The 23,529-nt window shown below is 46.6% G+C and overlaps 1 protein-coding gene across 2 annotated transcripts in view; it reads left to right on the forward strand.

Annotated features, from left to right (window-relative positions):
- Btbd16 (BTB domain containing 16) overlaps positions 1-17,265 on the forward strand; it is a 49,556-nt gene extending 32,291 nt beyond the window's left edge. For both annotated transcript variants that reach the window (XM_036171530.1, XM_036171614.1), the window contains exons 9-15: positions 1,151-1,270; positions 8,674-8,765; positions 11,845-11,927; positions 13,241-13,318; positions 14,257-14,355; positions 15,943-16,131; positions 17,197-17,265. In XM_036171530.1, coding sequence (XP_036027423.1) covers positions 1,151-1,270; positions 8,674-8,765; positions 11,845-11,927; positions 13,241-13,318; positions 14,257-14,355; positions 15,943-16,131; positions 17,197-17,265 — 730 coding nt within the window. The remainder of the gene's footprint in view (positions 1-1,150; positions 1,271-8,673; positions 8,766-11,844; positions 11,928-13,240; positions 13,319-14,256; positions 14,356-15,942; positions 16,132-17,196) is intronic.
- Positions 17,266-23,529: the final 6,264 nt, after the last annotated feature.

The following is a 23,529-nucleotide window of genomic DNA, read 5'->3' on the forward strand; positions in this document are numbered from 1 at the left end:
CCTCTGAACTCTGACATGACAAAGGTGAGTTGGGGTTGCAGGTAGAATGAAGGTCGCTAACTAGCTGACTTCAAAAATCAAGGCTACCCTGGGGTCTGGGGTCAGCCCAGCATGTCACAGGAAGGCTCTTACCATGTGTGAAAGGGAAGAGGTGGAGGCAGAGGTCATCAGAAGATGCTGCGTTGCTGACTCGGCCAAAGGAGGGGCCAAAGCCAGGGGATGACAGAGCTTTCCAGATACCAAGCAAGAAAGGCAGGGGAAAGATTCTCCCTAGAGCCTCCAGGAAGGACTAACTTATCCTGTTCACACCGTGATCAGAGCCCAGTGAGCTCCATTTCGTACTTCTGACCTCCAAAGAACCATGATGAATGTGTGTCCTCTTAAGCTGCCCTGTGACAGTTACAGCAGCAGCTGGACACTTACACAGTGAGTCCTCTCCTCTGGTTTTCACCACTGCTATTCTGAGAAGTGGCTAGGGTTGCCCTTTCACAGCTGAGGGATCATAGCCCTATCCCAGAGGTTCCAGACCCATGCCTGGGTCTGAGCCCAGAACAGTGTGACCTGAGATAAGTTATTCATTTCAGCCTCGAGCCAGACCAAGGTCCAGTGGGGCCAACGAGACACTCACTTTGGCTGCAAAATTTAGCAGGCAAGAAGGGATAATGGCTGACTGAATAACCTAACTTATTAAGTATCTGTGTGCAATGGATCAAAATTAAAATAAATGCAAAGAGCCACAATGAACACAAATTGAAATGCTAAATAAACACAAGGCTAGGACCAGCTTCGACAGCTATCAAAGCCAGGCACGTCTATCTCAATTTCATAGGCTTGTTCTATGGGATTACAGTAGAACCTATAATGACTTGAAAACACAGCATTTAGTGAGAGCTCACCGAATGAGAACATCATGTCAGTAACGGCATGGCGGGTGGCTGAGAGTTCAGGACCCAGCCTCCAGCTCCTGCTTCTCCCTCAGCTGAGCTGAGTCACTCTAAACAAGTTACTCAGCATCTCATTGTCTGAGGCCACTTTTAGACTCCAGCTGGCTGTGTCCCACCCCCAGACTTATTTTTACCTTTTCTTTTTCTTACAAGTGGCCTTTTCCTCCTAGTCCTAACATTTCCTCTCCATCTGTCATTTTGACCAGCTTGTTCACCTTTAGTGAGTTTCATCTCCTGAAAACCTTACTCATGTGGGTTTACCTGCAGTTGAACGGCAAGGTCCAGATGATTCCAATCCACGAGACAATGCTGGCATTTTTTAGCAGGTAACGCACCTTAACGTTGATCACTAAATTGTATGTATCTTGGTTTAAACCATTTTAATTAATTGATGAATCATTTACTTATTTATGATATGGGTGCACATGCCACCAAATGCACAGGGATGGCAGAGGACGACGTGTAGAAGTCAGTGCTCTCCTTCCACTGTGTGAATCCCTGGGACCCAAGCTCAGGTTGTCGTCAGGCTAGGTGGCAAGCACTTTTACTCACTGAGCTACCCCTGTAGCTATCTATTTTGCTTAAAATATTGTGAGGGAAAAAAGTCAGTAATATAATTTTCGTTAGCATCATCTGGAGAGCATAGGGTGAAGCCTGGTGTGACAGGATGCTTCAAACCACTTAGAAGAGTCACTCACCACAGCCATTGTGCTAAGAGATTGCTACACGCTTGGAGAACTGGTGTGCCCAGTAACAACCATGATGCAGAAGGTAACAGTTCAGGAAAATGACCATACTATACTGACCTTAAACATCAGGCCTGGGGTTGGAGATTTAGCTCAGTGGTAGAGCACTTGCCTAGCAAGCACAAGGCCCTGGGTTCGATCCTCCACTCTAAAAAAAATAAAGAAAGAAAAAAAAGAAAACATCAGGCCAGATGTTTTCATTTCTATTTTTTTTTTTTTTAGATAGCATATAAAATTCTGGGTTTTCTGGAAAAATGAAAAGCATTTGAATGTGCAGAAGTTTCCTAGCATGAATCTAGTTTCTTATAGTCTCTAAACTTAAATAATCTAAAAATTAGTGTATCTCAACATTCAAGTAAAAAATAATCATTAGAGTGATAATACTGAGTGCCCTTTGAGAGTGTCTTACTGGGCACTCCCAAGAAAACTTTCTATTCATTACCTCTGTTTATCTGCACAATACTGAAGGGCTCTTGTTCGTTTTAATATCTCTCTCTCTCTCTCTCTCTCTCTCTCTCTCTCTCTCTCTCTCTCGTATGTGTATGTGTGGTGTGTGTGTGTACAAACATGAACAAGCACACATGAGTGTGGGGTGTGGTGTGTGTGGAGGGTGTGTGTGTGCGCACAGGTTTATGTGTGAGTGCAGAGATGTGTGTGTCACAGAACACATGTCAAGGCCACCCTTGGGTGTTGGTCTTCACATTCCACCCTGTTTGAGACACAGTCTCTTGTTTACTGTCAGATACAATGGGTTAGCTGGCCATCAGACTTCTGGGGATTCTCCTGTCTCTGTCTCCTAGCTCACCACTGGAGCCCTGGGTTACAGACACACATGCTACTACGCCTGGCTTCTCATGGGTTCTCAGGATCCAAACTCAGGTCCTCATGCTTGCGCTTTACCCACTGAGCCATTTCCCCGAGTTAAGGTCTCTTCTGGCTCAGGAGCAAGGCTTTCAATGCAGGTCTTCTGGCTCTGTGACCTTTGGGCTTGTGTTGGCACCGAACATGATGGTGGGTGCAAAGCACTTCATGGTGACCGGGAAGCAAAAGGAAAGAAAGGATTAGGGTCGTAATATCCCACCTAGGGCAGCACTGGGGGTCTCATTTCTTCCCACAAGGCCCAAACCTGAAGGCTTCTCCTGTAGCTGGAGTTTTCCTGGTCCTGTCTGGCCCACGGTCAGGACAAATCTTTCTTACCTCAGTCCCACAGCTGCTCAGACCCAACCAAGTAAACACATAGAGACTTATATTGCTTACAAACTGTATGGCCATGGCAGTCTTCTTATTGTCTACTTCTTCTATCTTAAATTAATCCATTTCTATTAATCTATACTTTGCCATGTGGCTTGTGGCTTACTGGTACCTTACATCTTCCTTGACATGGCAGCAGCTAGCAGTGTCTCTCTCCTCAGCCTTCCACTTCCCAGAATTCTCCTCTCTCCTTGTCCCACCTATTCTTCCTGCCTGGCTACTGGCCAATTGGTGTTATTTATTTATTTATTTATTTATTTATTTATTTATTTTTCAATTTATTTATTTTGAGCTGAGGACTGAACCCAGGGCCTTGTGCTTGCTAGGCAAGTGCTCCACCACTGAGCTAAATCCCCAACCTCAGTGGGGATTTATTTATTTATTTACCAATCAGAGCAACACATTTAACATACAGAACATCCCACAGCATTCTTCATCCCTAGTGACCAAGTCTAACACATGAGCATATGGGGAATATTTAAGAGCAGACCATAAAACTTCTATATTAAACGTGAAATCACATCCATATCATCCAAGATTGTGGGTGAGTGTGGTGACCCTGTAGCCAAAGCCTATCCCAAGTAGTTGTAAAGAGTCTGTTCTAGAAGGGAAGCCATGGGCAACCTTGCTTTCTTCTCTGGTCCATGTTCCTGTAGGAACAGGAATTGGGACCTTTTGGCATGATGAGGCATGTTCTTTGCTCATGGGAACTTAGCAGATAAGTATGTCTTCACATATTAATGAGCAAATTGACCTGTTTGAGCCAAGTTTCATCTGGATTGTTCTGAAACATCTCATCCATTCCTGGAACATCTGTGCACTGTGCTAACTGCAAAGCCTGCTCTTTTCCTGTCTTGTTATTTGGGGAAAGCATTATTCGTGGCAGAATTGTGTGTGCTGTGCTCTGTTTCTATATAATTTGCTTGGAACCCAAATGTTTTAGTCCCACCTCCCCCCTCTTTTAATATCCCAGAGACACTCTTTCCAATGAGTCATGCCCACCAGGGAAAATTACCAGTTGGCTGCAGGTCAGCTCTTGTCTTTGCACAGGGAGATAGGGAGTGAGCTATCATGTAGTGACTCATTGGAGCTGTGGTTAAGGTGTGAGGAAAATGTGCTAGAAGGGAGTTGAAGTGTGGGCCCCTCCACCAAGGATGGGCTTCGTGGAGCTGGCCAATGGGCCTTCTTCCCAGTGTGTAGTGCACATAGACACTTCTCAGCATACTGACTCACATTTGACCCCGAACCTCAAGCTTCTAGCCACCCAACACTGCCCCAAACCCTTCAGTTTTCCTTGGGACTGCTACTCATCTCACTAGCCCAACCTTAGCAGTGAGGAGAGCATCTTCTACTGGGATAGTGAACATTTTGGTGAAATCATTTGAACGACAGTGATCTTAAGCCTTCTTCTTGAGAAGAAATGGAGTGGCCACTGAGGACCGCACATTATGGGGACCTCCTATGTGAGACTGTCTGAATGTGGTCACAGTGAGACAAGCTGCATGAATACTAGAGAGCAAGGATGTGCAGCCTACCAGGAGGCCCGGCAACAGCTGCGGGAGCAGTCCGGCTGGCTAGGCATCCTGAAGGAAGTCGAGAATAGAAACCAGCTACCTCAGTCACATAGCTCCCTCTCACCTGTTCCAGCCTCATCCGAAGAAAGGCTAGAGGCAAATGTAGATATTTATGTCTGAGCTTTTCCTGCTCCATTTTCTTTCCCTCGTGGACCTTTACAAAATGTGTCATTCACTCACCAAATACTTCTGAATGTGTCCCATGTGCCTGGTACGTTGACGGAAGGTCTCTCGATTCAGCCAGGTGCTTTTATTGCTACGTACAATGGTGTAGGAAGGGAGCCTGTGCCCCACAGAAGCACACATGTGAATACACACACATGCACACACATGCAACATATGCACCTGCATACACATGTGCACACATACTTTTATACATTCACTCATGAGCACTCAGACAGACAGACACACATACCTTGGCACCTTACAGGCTGTTTCTTCCAAGTGATTATTTTGGAAAAGCAGACAGGCTGTCCAGAATGAATCTTAACATCTCCTTATAGGAAAGAATATGTAAACAAAGCTAATGCTTTCCTCCACTGAGGAAAAGCTCCCATTCCATCCCACTTACTGAAGAATTTAGGAAAGCTACTACAATCCTTCACTTCCTATTGCTATGATAAAACGCAGACCTAAAGAAACCTGAAGAGAGAAGTGTTGACTTCAGTTTCCAGGTATAGGCTGTCATGGAAGGAAGCCATTGCAGAGACCATAATGGAACACTCCTTACTAGCTTGCCTGGATTGCTTTCTTACACCACCCAGGACCACTTACCAGGGGTGGCACTGCCCACAGTGTCCTGGGTGCTCTCACATCAACTGTTAATCGAGAAAACGCCCCACAGATGTGCCTACAGGCCAATCCGATGGAGGTGATCCCTCTCCTGAAGTTCTCTCTTCCTAGGTGAGTCTAGTTTGTCAAGTTGACAGAAACTAAGCAAACAGCTGGTAAAACCCATACACTTGATCATGAACAAGGCAGCAAACTTCAAAGTCCATTTAAAACATTATTTATTGCTGGGTGGTGGTGGCGGCTCACACCTTTAATCTAACCACTTGGGAGGCAGAGGCCAGCCTGGTCCACATAGTGAGTTCCAGGATAGCCAGGGCTACACAGAGAAACCCAGTCTAGAAAAAAAAAAAAAAAAAAAAAAAAAAATATATATATATATATATATATATATATATATATATATATATATATATATATATATAGTTTATTTATGTGTATGGGGGGTTCAAATATTTCTCATAAGCAAAATAATTTTTAAACCTTAAATCTTTTTTTTTTCTAATTGTGATCAAATGTACTCACCATACAATTTGCCGTTTTCATCTTTTTTCTCTCTACACTTTAGTGGCATCATAAACTGTCTTTGGAACTTTGTTGCCTTGGCAAACTGAAACTTTATGTCCATTAGCCTAAGCCCTGTCCTCCCTCGAAGGAGGAGAAAGTTGTAGCTCTTGGTGTCTGCGGTGCTATAGTTTGGATCTGAAATGTCCTCACAGGCTCATGTTTTAAATACTCAGTCCCCAGTGTGTAGCGTGTGTGTGAGTATGTGTGTGTGTGTGTGTGTGTGTGTGTGTGTGTGTGTGTGTGTGTGTGTGTGTGTGCGCGTGCGCGCGCGCACATGGGACATAGTGTCACATGTATGCTTGGTGTGCACCAGGACACTGCTCTGTAATCCCAGCCCTATTTTAAACTTTTAATTTGGAGATAATGTCTCATTAAGTTACTCAGAATGGCCTGTACTCACTCTGTAGCCTTGTATGGTTTGTCATTCTCCTGCCTCAGCCTCTCAGGTAGCTTGAGTTACAGGCCTATGACTTTGTTTATTATTTTGTGGTGCTCTTCTGAAGGCTATAGAACCTTTAAGAGGTGGGTCATGACTAGCAAAAGTACCTGGCCCATGAAGGTCATACCTGACCCTGGTTCCAGCCTGTGTTCTTGGCTTCCTGGCCTACCAGGATGTGAGACGACTCTTCCACAGATTGCTGCCCACAGAGAGTGGTTCCACCGTGCCTTCTCTTCTGTGAGGGACTGAAATCCCTCTGAAGCTGTGAGGGAAAAAAATCAAAATAAAACAAACAAACAAACAAACAACACCTTTTCTCCCTTCAGATGCTTCCGTCAGGCAACAAACAAACAAACAAGTAACCAATACTCCCAGGTATAACATCAGATTCCTCCACTGTACAACGCATGTCGGATCCTCAGGCCGGACCTCGTGGCTCAGGTGTGAAATGCAGGGCCAGTAGAGCTATGAGCCTCACACTTACTCATCAGGAAGGGACACTGCCCCCAACAGACGGTGGGAAGAAGGAAGTGAGAAAACTGTGGCTGGAATGGTCTTTAAAATTGCAGTCTGTGACCTCAGAAGGGGATTTGCCTCCAGCACCACCTATCAGGAGGTCTGGGGAGAGTACACTTTGAAAGCAGGACCCAGAGGTGACCAGTTTGTGTTTGAGTTTCCAGGAACTGTCTTCCCTAAGGAGTCCAATCCTTGAGGGCTGAGGAACTTTAGACAGTTTGCTCCTGAAAAGTACTGAACCATCTATGAGGTCTATGCACAGACAGGGCACAGTGGCTGGGCAGACAAGCTGTACAAGACCTGGAATCCATCAGCACAGCCAGGCAGGAGGTCCCCAGCCAGGCAGCCCAACTGCTCCTGTTGTGTGACATCAGATGGAAGTTTGCTGTCACCATCAAGACAGGTAGAAAGGTGCTGAGCTAGACCTGTGTAGTGGCATAGTTAGAAGATGTCACCAAGCCATAGGAGAAGAGTGAGGTGGATTGGTTCCAGAGTGTGGGTCACACCCCTCAGGCTCTCTGAGAATTTAGAAAATCAGAGGCCACCAGGTAGGTGGATCTCTGTGAGTTTGGACAATGGTGATGAATGTCTCCAGGAGCAACTCCATGTTGCCAACATGCCTGAGTCCTGGGAAAACTTCAAAGGCACAGAAGACTTTGCTGGGTTCCAGCAACTGTGCCTGGTACTTCCCAAGCCCCGTCACCTTGGCTTCGTCCATCCACCAAAAGAGACACATGTGGCTCTTGTCTCCACAGAAGAGAATTAAGCTCAGACAGGCTGAGTCACATGATGAGGGGTGTCCAGGCTAGGAGTGGACCATGGCATGCCTGACTCCAGGCCCCCAGATTGGTTGGTGGATGAGCTGACTAGCCATAACCCTGTGTGTCCTCACCACTTCCTCAGGGTTATGGAGTTCAAGAGCTTGTCTCAAAGCTCTTCCCCATTTCTCTGAGACAGGATGGTTGTCCAGAGAGGGCCTGCCTGACAGTCCTTATGCCCCAAGTGCTTCCCAAAGGGAGGGCCAGGCCCTGGGTCTCCTCCAGTAGCCTTCCCACTCCAAGCAGTGTAGCAAAATTGGAACCTCATGGCTTCTGTGTTTGAGGAAGACACGCTTCCCCTAGGCCTGGCTTTCCCTGCTGTAGTTGCATCTGACTGTGTTTAAGCGGCAGCTCACTGATTACCCTGTGTCAAGGGTGGTAGGTGTGAGCCTCCATGAGAACATCTTTCCCTTGGGAATCTGACCTTCTCTACCATTCCTGATCTTCAGCACTAACATTGACACTGGCCATCCCAGAACTGGTAGTGGAACCAGGGATCCAGAGTTGGCTCCCAGGTTCTTCCTAATTCCTAATGCTTTGAAAAGCCTAAATTGGATTTTACTGCAAGGGCAGCATCTGTTAAGGAGTCAGATATTCAGTTCTGGGGTTTAAAGCCTAGCTAAGTCTTGGCTTTCTGTAAGATGGAGCTGACAGAACTTACTTGGTCTGTCCCACAGATTTTTAAAACTCTAAGAAGAAATGTAGAGAAATCTCCTGTGGATGACATAGGATGCCATCATTCATTTAATATGTATGTTCTAGGCACACATACCTGAATTCACTCTATAGTCCATGTATGGTTTGCCGTCCTCCTGCCTCAGCCTCTCAAGTAGCCTGGGTTTGACAGGCCTGTGGCTCAGATGTAGAGGGGAACATAACGTAACCACTTATCTCTTCGTATTAAATAAGTGGTCCCTGTGTCTGTACTTCTGCCTTGTCTAGCCCTGCTGGGTCTCTAGGTCATGGCTTTCAGCAGCTCCTCATTCCAGAGAGGAGTTTTCTGAAGGCTTTCTGTTCTTCTCTTCCAAGTTTTCCCAAGAAGTGCTGCTTTCTGGAACAGGATACCGGGCAGAGCTGGACGCCGCTCTTCCTTTGCCTGCGTCTGCATGGCATCACCAGTGGTAAGTGTCATCACCCATGTGGCTGCATGCATGGGAAGGCTGTTTGGGGTGGACCCCCAGCAGATTTTGCTACAGGAATGCTCCCGGGGGTTGTCACTTCCAAGACGGATGACTTCAGTCTCAGGAACCCCAGCTATAAAATGGCGGATAACCGGAAGTTCCATGAATAGCATGATGGGTAGAAAGGGTTATCATTGTTTGTTTTCTGTTGTGGTGGTAAACATCATGACCAAAAGCAAGTTAGGGAGGACAGGTGTATTTGGCTTCCGCTTCCAGGTCTGTTATCGAGAGAAGTCAGGGCAGAAGGGGAGAAGCGAACCATTGGGGAAAGTCGCTTACCTGCTTACTCCCAGGTTCACATTCTACTAGCTTTCTTATGCGGCTCAGGTCCGCCTGCCTAGGGACGGCACCAACGACAGTGGGCGGAGCCCTCTTACATCAATTAGCAATCAAGAAAATGCCCCCACAGACATACCCACATATTGATCTGATGGAGGCAAGTCTTCAACTGAGGGTCCCTTTTCCCAAGTGTTTCAAGTTGACAGCCAAGGCTGGCTTCACACTGGTGATGATTCCTGCCTTAGCCTCCTGTGTTCTGGGATTACAGGCCTGTGTCACCACCCAAAGCCCTCCACCCCCATCTCTTTCCTGTTTCTTGAGATATGATGAGTATCATATACCCAGGCTAGCCTCAAACTCAATATGTGGTCGAGGATGACTTTGAACTTGTGATCCACCTGTCTCCACCTCCCAAGTACTAGGATTATGTTTCCCTACACTTCATTTATGTGGTGCTGGGGATCTGACCCTGTCGAATTATGCATGCTAGGCAAGCCCCACCCATAGCCTGAGGCTGTTCTCTTGACATCTAATTGAATCACCTGCTGCTGCATGAGATCAGCTTCTAGGTCACTTCGCTTGTTTGGCAGTTTGGGAGAGAAACTGGCTCTCTCCTAAGCATTTCACCTGCCGGAACCAATTGTCCCGGCAGGTGAAATGCTTTATGGTCTTCTCTAGAGAAGGAAATGTGGGCTTCCGGAGGAGTATGCAGTGTGGCTCCCCTTCTTTATCAGCTAGACTGCAGTTCTTTAGAAGTCCACAGTTACTTCTGTTCCAACTTTGTTACAAAGTGTAGCCTGGCCTGGCTGTCTCCTCTCCAGCCATCTGTGAGCCACTTCATCTCTGGTTTCTAACATGCTCAGGCTAAGCATATTAACCTCAGCTTCATTTCCTGTCCCCTCCTGCGGTGAATACAAGCAGAGTATGAGACCAGAAGCGTTCACTGCCGTTTATTGGCTTTCTAATTGGCTGACCTGATGTGGTACAACAGGCTTGGGGTAATGATTTCAATTCCCCCTTATGACACACACGGGGACAGTTTCCCACAAACTAACTCAATGTTTCTTTCACTGCATACACCAGGGGCACATTTTTCCATATGAATACATTTGAGAGGCGTAGTCCAATGAACCCTCAAGTGCCAGGTCTCTGTCCTAAGCTAGGCTTTTGTTGCCTGTTCCTTGTGCTCTGGGTGAAGGAAAGGTGACATGATGTGGAAAGAGGAGGAAAATATTGTCTGGGAAAATAGTGATGGGATTACAGGTGTGTGCCACTACGTCTGGTCAGAAGGCAGTTTTAAGAAAAAAGATTTATTATTTTTGATTGTATGGGGTAGAGGGTGAAATTGCCTACAGAAGCCAAAAGAGACTATCAAGTCCCCTGGAGCTAGAGCTACAGTGGTCATGAGATACCTGTTGTAGGTGCTGGGACTGAACTCAGGTCCTCTACAAGAGAGGTAAGGAACACCTAACCACTGAGCCATCTCTCCAGCCCTGCCAGAAGCAGATTTGAATAGGACCAGTGTACAACCTAACTAGCTGCTTCCCTTCTTCTCTGTAATGTTTGTTGATAGTAATGTCAAAAGGGTGGAAAAACCTTGGCGAACTGTTCAAAGGGAAAGGCCCTGCCTGGCCGGACTCAGAGACTTTGATGTCAACTTTCTCTGTTCCCGGAGTTTCCTGAGAACCGATGAAGGTTCATTTGGCAGTGATGTGTTCTGGCAGGATTGTTGAGACTGTTTCTTTAAAAATAATATAACTTAAATGCTAGAATTATTTGGTTTTTTGTTTGTTTTTTTGATACAGGGTCTCACTATGTAGCCCTGGCTGGCCTGGAGCTCACTGTGTATACCAGGTTGGCCTCAAACTCACAGAGATCCTCCTGCCTCTGCTTCCCAAGTGCTGGCCTTAAGGGCATGAGCCACCACATCTGGCTAACTGAAACTTCAATAAACAGTATATAGTACAAGACGTTTCTTATTAAATTGAAATTGCTCTCCGGTTTGGAGTGATTATTTTATTCCTTTTGAAGTTTCTTTGTATAACTCTCTCTGTGTGTGTGTGTGTGTGTGTGTGTGTGTGTGTGTGTGTGTCCATGTCCATATATGTGTAAGCATGCAAGCATATGCATTTGTGTGTTCATGTAGAATTTGACATCAAGTGTCTTCCTCATCATTCTGTATCTTATATATTGAGGCAGAGTCTCTCACTAATTGGGCTGGCCTAGCTAGCCAGCTTGCTCCAGGGATCTCCTATCTACCTCCCCAGCTCTGGGTCTACACGTGTCCACCCAGAACTCCAATCCTTACCCTTGCGTGGCAAGCACTCTGCCCACTGGGCTATCTCCTTGGTACTGTAAGTTTTTTTTTTTTTCTTTTAAGATTGAATTTGGGGTGGGGAAGTGGTGGCACACGCCTTTAATCCCAGCACTAGGAAGGCAGAGGCAGGCGGATCTCAGTGAGTTTGAGGCCAGTCTGATCTCCAGAGTGAGTTGCAGAACAGCCAGGACTGTTACACAGAGAAACCCTGTCTCGAACCCCCTCCCCCCAAAAAGAATAAATTTGGAGTACACATATAGCTGTAGTAATTCTTAGATACCGGCCTCCCATTTATCAACAAATATTCAAAGGAAACTAGCCCTTTTTGCTTGCCTGATGGCTCTGCTTTTCCTTCTGTAAATCAGACGTTTGAAGTTGTGTTCTGAACAAGCCTGTAACCACTTCCCCTTGTGTCTCTCTAAGGCAAGGATCTGGAGGAGTTAAGGCACATTAATTTCTTCCCTGAGTCCTGGCTGGTCCGGGTTACAGCCAACCATTATCACGCAGTGAGTCGGCTTCTGAAGGAAGCAGTTTTGCATTTTCTGGAGATATGTTCCTCCTTTGAAATCTCTGGGTCTCTGAGGCCTATCTGGAGCCTCCTCCAAGGGAAGAGAAGAGGGCGAGGTCCCACGTGGCCTGTGATCTGGAAATTTAGCCAGGGTTGAAGAGTTTTAATCACACCTTCCTCCAAACCCAGGCCCTAGTAGACACAAATATGAATGTGCTTATTATTGAAACTGTTCAAACTACAGAGAAAAGAAACCCCTCAGACCACCACCCAAAGACAACAGCCACAGTCAATATTTCATTGTCTTTACTGCCTTTATATTGGGAGCACATTTTCACATAATAGTTTATTTTTCTGTATTTTGAATTATTTGCTTGTAGGAGATTCTCTACAGTAGAAATTCTGGCACTATAGCATATGTACAGTTTTGTTCCTGGTACATATTAATAAATACGTTGGGACCAAATGACTGCCCCCAAAAGAAATGCACTCACCCACGCTGTCCACATACTTGGCAGCATAGAGCATTTAAATTTCAGACCACTTTTGTTAATTGAGGAGGGAACAATGGCATTTCATCTTTAAATATGCATTACTTTTATGACTGGCAAACATGAGTATTTTTCCACGTGTCTGCTTTGTGGATTGTCCATACAAACTGCCCTGCTTCTTGTACATTTCCAATGGAACATTTTCAGAGATGAAGCGGGACAGTGTTTGAGTTCTGAAGATGCATGAGTCACGAGTTAAAATTCAGCCAGCACCACAAGTACTTACTGTGATGTTGGAACCAGACCTCCAAGTGCCCTTCCCCCTGCACGTTAGAGGGCTGCTCCACAGAGAGATCTTGCTTCTCTAGGATAGAATTCAGAACTCTTCTCTAAAGGTGGCCAGAAAGACTGCCATTGAGAAAGTTCCCAGCTCCTTCTTCCCACCCCCTGACCCAACCCAATCCTTCCTTTTACCCTTGGCTGTAAGCTCAGGCTCCTGAGACCCACACCCCACCTTCCAGTCTTCTCTGTAGAATGTCACACATGAGTCCTGCTCACTCTTGAATTTGTGACTATGATCATTCCCACGATGACTCTGTTGACATGCATCTTCTATTCCCCTGGCCACACTGCTTCGCCATTTTCTTCTCTCCTCTACATACTCTGGGAACACTGGGAACAGTGCTCGGATATAGTAGGTTTTCAGTAAGTGTCTGAAGACAAAACCATGGGGCCTAGAGATCCAGAAGTGGGTGGATGGGAAATGATAAGGAGTGCATTACCATGCATCTCAGGTAAGCTGTGTGCATTTCCCTTTCAGCTGGAGAACGGGGGCAACATGGTCCACCTGAAAGATCTTTCTACACAAGCCCTGAGGTTTGGGCTGCTCTTTAGGCAGGTACTGAAAACTTGGCCCAACCAAGGAGCTCTGTGGGGCCACCCATGACCACTCTGACCTCTGGAAGCAGAGCCATCAAACTCCCAGGAAATCGAGTTCATAAAACAGAGGGCAGGGACAAACCAGTCAGCAATCTGATGTGTGTGGTCCAGATTTTCCCACTAGGGTGACCAATGGTCCCTGCTTATCCCAGGATGGAAGCGATTTCCTGGGAGTTGAGAGTTTTCTTCCTAAAAGCAGGAAACATCTGGGGAAATCATGGGCTAATCACAAACACACACACACAAGGGCTGATAGCTACCAAAGACTCAGCAAGTCTCCAGTCCAAATTGCAAGACCTGCCTCACTCACGGAGCTGGTTCAGTGGATTCCAATTAAACCATGTCTAGCAAAGGAGCTCCAGCATGAGGCATCTCAGTGCTCAGTCACAGGACAGGATCTGGGGTGGGTGGCTGTGCTCTGCCTTGGGCTTGTTAATAAATAAATTATATTTATTTATTATATTTTTAATTTAATGCATATATATTTAATGCTGCTGTATGACTTCTTTTAAGGTAATTAGCACAGATCTTAAAAGAACTCATGTTTCAGGGACTTGGGACCTAAGTCTATCATCTGGGAGATGGATTCAATACCTGGCTGCAGCGACCCACCAAAGTAGATCTTTTTGCAGAAAAGTATGGCATGTCTCACAGGCCCATCACATTGGAACAAGAGTCACTGCAGCCCCCAGGTCATTTCAGACCACACCGAACTCATTGTTTCTCCCCACAAAGAATCATGCAAAGTAACAGTTAGGAATGTTGGAAGAAGTTGGTAGCTGTTTCTGAGCAGTGGCAGTTTCTGAGTGTGTCCCTCTGGTTTTCCTGTGTCCTCTTGCCTTTGAATACAGATGGTATTTCCCCCTCTCACTTTGTCGCTTCTCTTTCTCAATGTAGGAATATACCACTTACTCGGAAAGGATTTCTATATATGGATACTTCTTTGAGATAAAGGGAATCAGACATGATGCAACCTCTTACAGTTTTTCTATGCAGGTAAGAAGCAGGAGCACAGGGAAGACACACCTCTGAAGCAGCCACTCAGGGCGAGCTGGTTCACATGGGATTAAAAGAAATAGAGGAATCATTAGTTCACCATTCACACAGGCTGTGTCTGAAAGCACTGTTCACACTCATGGATGCAATGCCATGTGATTTTCACAACCAGCTGGGGAGGTCGGTACTGGTAGCAGATGAGGCTGTCAACTCTGAGTGACTTCCCTTTCATGTCATGTGGCCTCTTGATAAAGTCAGGCAGGGTTCAGCTTGTCTGTCCTGGGAGTCAAATCATTGTCAGTTTGTACATAATAGCTGGGTTTTTTTTTTTTTTTCCATCACGGTCATGCTTTGAAGAAGTGACAGGTAGTGCCCACAAGTAGGAGAGGGGATGAGTCTGTCTAGAGTGACACAGCAGAACAGGACCAACCTCAGAGTATTAATGTGTTTATTGTGCAAAGGGCTTGCAACAGATTGGGCATAGAAAGCATTGTATATGTTTTATCTGAAATTGGTAGTTAGGGATGGAACTCAGGGCCTAGTGTACTGGGGAATGTCTTTCTGTACATTGTGAATATATGTTGTTCCCATTGGTTAATCAATAAGCTGCTTTGGCTTATGGCAAGGCAGTTTAGAGGCGGGTGGGAAATCCAAGGAGAGAGACTGGAATGAGAAAGGTGGAGTCTGGAGAGAGACTCCAGCTACCCCAGAAGCAAGATGTGGAAGTACCAGTAAGCCACAGCCACGTGGCAGCTTATAGATTAATAGAAATGGGTTAAGTTATAAGAGCTAGCTAGCAAGAAGCCTGCCGTTGGCTATACAGTTGATAATTAGTATTGAGCCTCTGAATGATTATTTTAGAAGTGGCTGAGGGATTGGGGGGTGGCAGGCGTGGGACCTGAGAAACTTTTGACTACACTTGTGCATTCTAAGCATGTGCTGTACTGTTGGGCTGCACTCCTAGCCCAGTACTGCACATATCTAGCAGAGCTGGTAGTGACAATGATGGGTACTGCGGTGAAGGACTGCTGTATTCCATTAGGATTGGCTTAGAAATCTCTCTTCTCTAAACGTCAAGCTCTCACTTGGCTTTCTATTTTTGCTGTCCGTCTCCATGCCTAGAAACTTTAGGTGAGTAAATAAGAGGATAGATAAATGAATGAATACCAAATGATGAAATCTGAGTTTTAGTCCCCGTTGGCCACCACCTTCTAATGTGTCCCCACAGCAAGTCTCTTCTCTGCCTGGGCCCTCCAATCTTGGTCACCAGGCCCTCAGCCATCTTCCTAACTGAATGGAAGGGATGAATTATGTAACAGCATCATTGGCCTTTGTGTATACACTGTTGGAGCTTTATCCCAGCACAGCAATAAGGAAGCTTGACTTGACGGTCAAGCCCTAGTCCATTGAAAGTGGTTTGCATATGGAGAGGTCTCAGACATCACAGGGTTCCAGCAGTGGCCATTTGGAGAAATGGCCTTATACCATCTGTATAGAATGAAACAGGAAGGCCGTGTGTCAGGAACTGTCTGCTAGCTCTGGTCACCCTGTCACAAGGCTACATTGGATGGGCCACTCTCTTTGCAGAGAATAAGACACACTGACTTGGAGTGCCCCTCACCTGTCTGCGAGCACAGTGCCATCAGCCTGAGAGCTGAGCGCCTGGTGAAGTATGAGATCAGAGCCCAGACGATGGTGGATGGCAGATGGCAGGAGTTCAGGACAAACCAGATCACACAGAAGTTTGGGCTCGTCAAGCCAGGCTGCAAAAGCCACGTGAGCATCCTCCTTGTCTGGTTTTTCTCTCTCCCTTCTGTTCCCTTTTTGCTCCTTCCCTCCCTTACCCCTTTATGGGCATCCCTATCTTCAAGCCACCAGCGACCTGTCAGAGGACTGTTTTCAGTTTCTGTGGGAGACCAGCCCCCAGGAATTCTTGAGGAATGAGGGATAAGAGACTTAGAAATAGAGAGGAGAGAGACAGAAAACACAGGATAGACTCAGGTGGACCTGGATCCTTATCCAAATGGGCCCAGGGCTTTAGTCCAAAGGGCTCTTTATAACAATGCCAAGGGATGGAGCAAAAGACCTCTCCCTTGCTAGTTAGACTCTTACAAACACCTGGTACCCAGGCCCGTGGTCCAATCAACTTCTTATGCAGTCCTGCTGGGTACAGCCACTAGGAAACCTAGTGGGCGCCAACAAGTTTCTTAAGGATGATCACGTTCCAACTGATACCAAAAGAAAACCTTCTAAAATGAAAAGCAGTAGTTGTGGTTGACTCTAACAAATCAAGTCAGGGGCATGGTAAACCCATCTTGTAAATGTCATTAGGTATTTATGTATAGATGTGAGGTATCACAACTCATCAGTTCTGAAATCTTTCCTAAGGCTAGCCCAGGAGGACAGAGCCCCATCAACCCTAGGGTGGCACCAACATCTAAGCAGATTTAGTACCTACCTAACTTTTGGTGGCTACAGTCCCCAAATAGCCAGAGAACCAGAAGGGGTTTGCAATTGGGGCTCATGCTGGTACTCTATTGGGTATGGGGCTGTCCCACAAACCGGAGTCATTCTCAGTCCAGACCCTGGGGAGGGCTGGAGTCAGCACAGTTGTTCTCTCTGGGGGAGGTGGGGAGAGGCTAGGCTGGCAATGTGCTTCACTTTGATCAGGTGGCAGCACAGGTGTGGCCTCCCAAAGATTTATACACTTTACTGTGTCTAAACAATGTCTAAAATGTTGTTGATTTATACTCTGTGTAGCCAGCGTTGGGAACCAGGATGCACCTGTCTTTGGCACTTGTCCTGAAAGTCTCATTTGTTCTCTTTTGTTTCTTATCTCAGACCTTGAAAATCCAAACTGTGGGCATCCCAATCTATGCCAGCTTTGCATTCATTTTCCCAGCATCTTGACAGTTTTCAGAGGAATCTGTGGGATCCCCTGCCCCGATCAACCTGTCTACCTAAGAGGAAATAAAAGGACATTAATGAGGGGAGCCCAGAGCTCAGCTGTCTGCTGCTTAGCTCCACCGTGTCCTCTGCTCAAGCTCTCACATTATAGGTTAGTGGTAATCTGTTTCTCTTTTCATCCAAAGATAGGATTGGGGAGAAGTCATGTCCAAGTTCACTCGGGACGTTGACAGACTAATCTTCTTGCAGCTGTACGACTAAGAGCCTCAGTAGCTACTAATAGTCTCACACAGTATCCTGCAGTCCTGGGAGACATCCTGTCCCCTCTGGGTTAGAGGTTAAACCCTTTCCTAAGAGAGAGGGAGAGCTGTATAAAGGGTCACCTTCAGGTGTGTCCACCTCTCCGTGTTTCCTGTCATCTTTGAGAATGTGGAGAGCTGAGGGAATTGTGCAGACAATGTGAGGGTACATTCATTCTGACGGCTGCTGTGGGATGACACACAGTTGAGGGAGTTTTCTTCCCAACAGAAAATCTCGGGAGGCTGGAAGGGTGGTGGGAATGGGGAAGGTAGAGCTGGGGGAAGAATCAGCGCTAAAGAGCCAGACTTTGGGAGCCTACTGCCGGGTCTGTCCCCTCCCTCCTGTGTCCCATGCTTCTACACTGTTGTTCCCATTCAGGTCCAGGCCATGAGAAGTAGTAATGGGAGCTGGGGAGACAAGAGAGGAGAGAAACTGGGGTAGCTGTCACCTCCAGGCTGCACAGCAAGAGTGTGACCGAGTTGGAAACATGTATGACACAATGGGGTGGATATTAGAAAACATGGCCTTCATAATTCAGATTAAGGTGAGGACCAGTGAGTCACTCACTCAGGCACAAGGACTATGGGGTATCAGAGCCCTATAAATGCTCAGTAACCTGAACAAATGACATTCTAACGCACTGTTTTAAAAACTCAAAGCCAATGGAAAAAGAATCCACCAGGATATAGATGGATGAACCATTGTGAGGTGGACACAGATATGACCAGTGCTCATACCAAAAAATAATGGAGCAGGGCAGTGGTGGTGCATGCCTCTAATCCCAACTCTGTGAATTCGAGGCCAGCCTGGTCTACAGGCAGCTTCTGGGACAGCCTGCCTTAAATAAACAAACAAACAAACAATGACAAAACCATAACGGTCAGGTCTTGCATGCTCCAGCCGGCCTTTCCTAGGCTCCCTTACCCCGGCAAACACTACCCAGACTTCCAACACCACCAACTAGTTTGGCCATGGTGTCTGACTAATTTACAAACAGCAACATGCCTCGGCCATTGTGCTAGCTACTTTTCTTGTTGCTGTGCTCAAATACTTGACAAGAAATGGCGTGAATGAGAAGGGGCTGCTTGGGCTCACAGTTCAAGGGTGCAGTCCACCGTACAGGCGAGTCATGACATCAGGAGCCTGAGGCAGCCGGCATCACCTCTGCAGTCAGGAAAGAGAGGACTGATGATGTTTAGTCACTTTCTCATTCCTCTGCAGTCTGGGACTCCAGCCCGTGGACGATGATATGATACCCACAGTTAGGGTGTGTCTTCCCACCTGAGTTAACCTTGAAGACACCCAGAGTCCCGTCTCATAGTTGATTCCAGATCCTGTCAGGGCGACAACCCATAGTCACCATCACAGGCATCCTTTGCAGCTGCACACTTTCATCCAACAGCACGTCCACAAGATTTGACCACAGTTGCCTGGAGGTGCAGTTTACCAGACAAGCATGGTTATTTCACTCCTTAGAACACACATGCATGGGGGAAGAAGGAGGAGGAGGAGGAGGAGGAGGAGACAGCAGCAGGATTTCTCTGGCTGGCCTCAAACTTAGATCCACCTGCCTCTCCCTCCTGAGTAACAGGTTGCTGAAGAATAATGAGAGAAAAAATACAGAAGGGAGACGACCACCATCACTGAGGAGCTTGGCAGGAAGACTCTCTGGCGTGGTTTCTGGGTCTCTTTGAGGTTGGATTGTTTTTTTCATTCATTCAAAATGTGTTATGTATGCATGGCACATGAGGACTGTGGGTGATGCTAGAAAGAATTGCAATCAGAAGCTTCCATCCTCCATGAGGATCCTCACTGTGCAACACACACACATTGGTCTTTCTTCCCAGTGTTCCTATCCCCCACAAGCCAACAAGCGTAGGAATCTCTTTTACCATCCTGGGTGAAAAGAAGAAAGAAATTGCCCTCTAATGCAATATCAATATAGTCTCCGTGAATTAGCTCCCCCCATAGAAGAACCATTTGCTCTAATTCTGAGAATCCACTCCTGTCCACCAGAGGGCACAGTTGACCTCGAACTTGGGAGCCAGAATTCCAATGACTGAAATTGGCAATCTAGAAAAAACTCATTGTCCTAGTTAACATTAACTGTCAACTTGACAGAGTCTAGAGTCATCTGAGAAGGGAGTCTCAATTGAGGATTGCCCAGATCAGATTGGCCAACGTACATGTCTGTGAGGCTGCGTCTTCTTGTTAGTCAATGTAGAAGGGGCCCACCCACTCACTGTGGGCAGTACCATTCCCTGGGCAGACAGTCCTGGGTTGTATTAGAAAAGCATGAACTCGTGACTGAGCCAGCAGGCAGCATCCCTCTACAGATTTGGTTTCAAGGTCTCCCTTGAGTTCCTGCCCTGACTTCCCTCAATGACGTACCCGGCGGTGTAAGTCAAAACCATCCTTTCCTCTACACAGTTGCTTTGGGCAGTAGCAACAGAAATTAAACTAGAGCTCGTACCTTGCAGCACTGGGTCCTCCTTGCTTCACTGTTGAAAATGAAACCAGCCTATCTGGGGTGAGAGGCAAGGGGTCCAAACATACAACCTCTGAACTTGCAAAGTACAAGTCTTGAGACGAAACAATTCTCAAGAGACTCTCACAAGCTCATCTTATGAGGGGAAACTTCATAGACTCTGATTTTATGACTCATGGTTACAGTGCCCAAAACAGTGGGCATGGGCATTGGGCAGTGTGGCATCCTATGTGCTGCCTTGGAAACCAACTCTCTGCTCACTTTTCTCATCATTCACCTCATCCCAGGCCCTACGGAGGGAAAGATTGGTCCTCAGAAGTTGGTTTCAGACTCGCTTGACACATGGCAACTTTCAGGTTCCAGCTGACCTAGAGTTGGATCCCAAATAGCTGTGTGGCCTTAGGCAAATCAGCCTCAGAATTGAATCTGATGCTGGTGCTGGTGGTATAAAACCAACCATAGTGACTTTATCAAGCCCCTAGACATGTTGTGAACACTTGATAAACTTGATTCCTGTAGCTCACATGCTGCTTGGAGTCATTTTGTTCTTGTTGAAGGTTGAGCCAGATGCTGTGTAGGCTTGGGTGCATCCTTCCTGGGGCCTGATGCAGAAGGAGATGGTTGGACCAGTGGCTCCCTGGGGTCTTTCAAGGGGCAGTCACAGATGGTGATTTTAGAGAGTAGAGGAGCAGCTGAGCCGGTGAGGCAGGAGTGGTGGAGATGGGCAAGTGTACACTTGCTTACTTTACTATGGGCTTGTCAGAACAGGAATAAACTGTGGGTTAGGAAGATGCCTCCGTGGATAAGGTGCTTGCCACACAAGAATGGGACTTGAGTTTGAATCCTCAGAACCACATAAATACAAAGCCAGATGTGGTGGTGGACACCCCACCACTGCTGGGGAGACCAAGGCAGGAAATCCTGAAGCTTACTGGCCAATCGGTGAAAGATGCTGTCTCAGAAAACTAATGTAGAACTGGGTGGTACATACCTTTAATCACAGAACTTGGGAGGTAGAAATAGGCAGATCTCTGTGAGTTCAAATTGAGGTCATCCTGGTCTACATAGTGAAATATATATATATATATATATATATATATATAGAGAGAGAGAGAGAGAGAGAGAGAGAGAGAGAGAGAGACCTTGTATAAATAAATAAATAAATAAATGAATAAATAAATAAATAAATAAATAGAAGTAAATGTAGAGAACGCATATGCATGAGGGGGAGAAGGAGGAGGAGGGAGGGGAGGAGGAGGAGACAGCAGCAAGATTTCTCTGGCTGGTCTCAAACTTAGATCCACCTGCCTCTCCCTCCTGAGTGCTAGGTGCTAGAATTAAAGGTGTGCACCACCACTTCAGGCTTGCCTACCTCCTTTTTGAGAGAGCATCTTACTATGTAGCCTAGGCTAACCTGGAACTCACAACCCTCTTGCCTCAGGATTACAGGATTACACCACCACCCCTAACTCTGTCTCCTCTTTTCAGAGGTTTTGTGTCCTGCAGACCCTTGTGTCTCCCAGTACCAGGAGGAGGGAGAAAGCCCTTGTAAACCTAGGTTGGGGAGGGAAGTGCTGGGCATGTGAGCTCTCAGAGGACCAGTGGACTGTGGAGGGCAATGAGGAGGGCCGGACTGGCCCCACTTCTCCCACATGGATATAGGATGTTAGATTTTGGTGCCTGGACCTGAGTCCTGCCAGCTGTCAGTGGAGGAGCTTCTAGGAAAAGAGAACAATCCAACCACCCCACACAACCCCCGAGGAAGCCCTAAAGCAGAGCTAGCCAACAGAGTTTCCTATGCAGACAAAAATACCGTATGTCTGTCCTGCCCAAGGCGGTAGCCACAAATTACCTGCAGCCGCTGAGTGCTTGGAGCATGGCTAGTGCCACAAAGAAACTGGGTATTGGCTTCTCTGCCATCTTACTGCCATTGGTGGAAGTCAATGGAACGACAGCACTGTGCTCACTCTGGAACATGGACCAGCGTTTCTGATATCACACTCTTCAGGGCTCAAGACCCTCTGCCTCCCTGCACAAGTGGAACCAGCCATGTCTCGGGCTCAGTTTGGGCCACCTCAAAACCTCAGCTGAACTAGTGTGGTGAAGGCCATCTCTCAGGAACCAGGAGAAGCCATACTCCAGGCCAGGGAAGCAGAGCTCTGTCTGGATTGTAATATCACTGGTACGCTTTCTATTTGCATGTATGTATATTTTAAATTCATCAAAATAAAACAGAATGGAATGTTGCTTGGCAGTCATGTTCAGTAACCAGTCACACATAGCTAATGGCTGCCACGTTGGGGGCAGGGCAGGAACAAGAGAGAAGACAACATTGATGCTTCTCATGATTCTGACTCATGTAACCTTTGTGCTCCTGATCCTTGACTCCAGATACATGAGTTGCAGCCAGGCCAAGAGTTAGGGTTGCAAAGGTGAGCAAAAGACACAGTCACAGCTGGGTGGTGGTGGTGGTGGTGGTGATGGTGGTGGTGGTGGTGGTGGAGGAGGAGGAGGCACACGCCTTTAATCTCAGCACTCAGGAGTCAGAGCCAGGTGGATCTCTGTGAGTTCAAGGCCAGCCTGGTCTACAGAGCAAGATCCAGGACAGGCATCAAAACTACACAGAGAAACCCTGTCTCGAAACACCCCCCCCCCAAAAAAAAAGACTGTCGCTGCCATTATGGAGCCCCAGTGTCTGGAAAGGACAGTTGGGAAGGTTGTTAAAGCACTGAGGATGGCTGTGTGTACCAATGAGAGGGCAGTCCTTTGAAACTATAAAGCAGGCCTAGACCCTGGGGGTGGAGGTCCAAAGGAGAGCCCTCCCCAGGGAGGGGGTACTTAACCCAAGGTCAGAAATAGGAGTGAGAAGTAGAATAAGCTTATGGAAGGATGTAGAGAACTCAAATCCTTGTGCACTGACAATGGAAATATATAAAGTAGAAATATAATATGAAATATAAAGCAATGGTTCCTCCTAGAAGGACCTAGGTACATACCCATGAGAAACTAAAACACATGTCTACATAGAAGCTTGCACATGAATGTTCATAGCAATACTATTTGTAAGTTCCCAAAGAAGGAAAAGCCTACATATCCATCCATGCGTAATTAGAAAGATGAAATGTGGGCAAGCCATATAATGAACTTCAATTCAGATTGGGGGTATAATTCAGTGGTAGAGCATGTGCTTCGTATGTTCAGGGCTCTCTCTGGCTTGATCCCTACCTAGCACAAGTAAAGGAATGGAAGACCTGTGCCCAGTACACGGATGAACTCTGAAAATAGCATACTGAATAAAAGAAGCAGTCACCAAATCCACATCTGGTGTGAGTTTGTTCATGGAAAAATGTCCAGAGCTGGGCATGGTGGTACTCACCCATAATCCCAGTTCTTGAGAGGTAGAGACAGGGAGATCGGGAGTTCAAGACCAGCCTTAGCAATATAACAAGTTTGAGGCCAGCTTGAGCTAGGTAAGACCC

Source organism: Onychomys torridus, chromosome 1, assembly GCF_903995425.1.
Source record: "Onychomys torridus chromosome 1, mOncTor1.1, whole genome shotgun sequence".
NCBI classification, from domain to species: domain Eukaryota; kingdom Metazoa; phylum Chordata; class Mammalia; order Rodentia; family Cricetidae; genus Onychomys; species Onychomys torridus.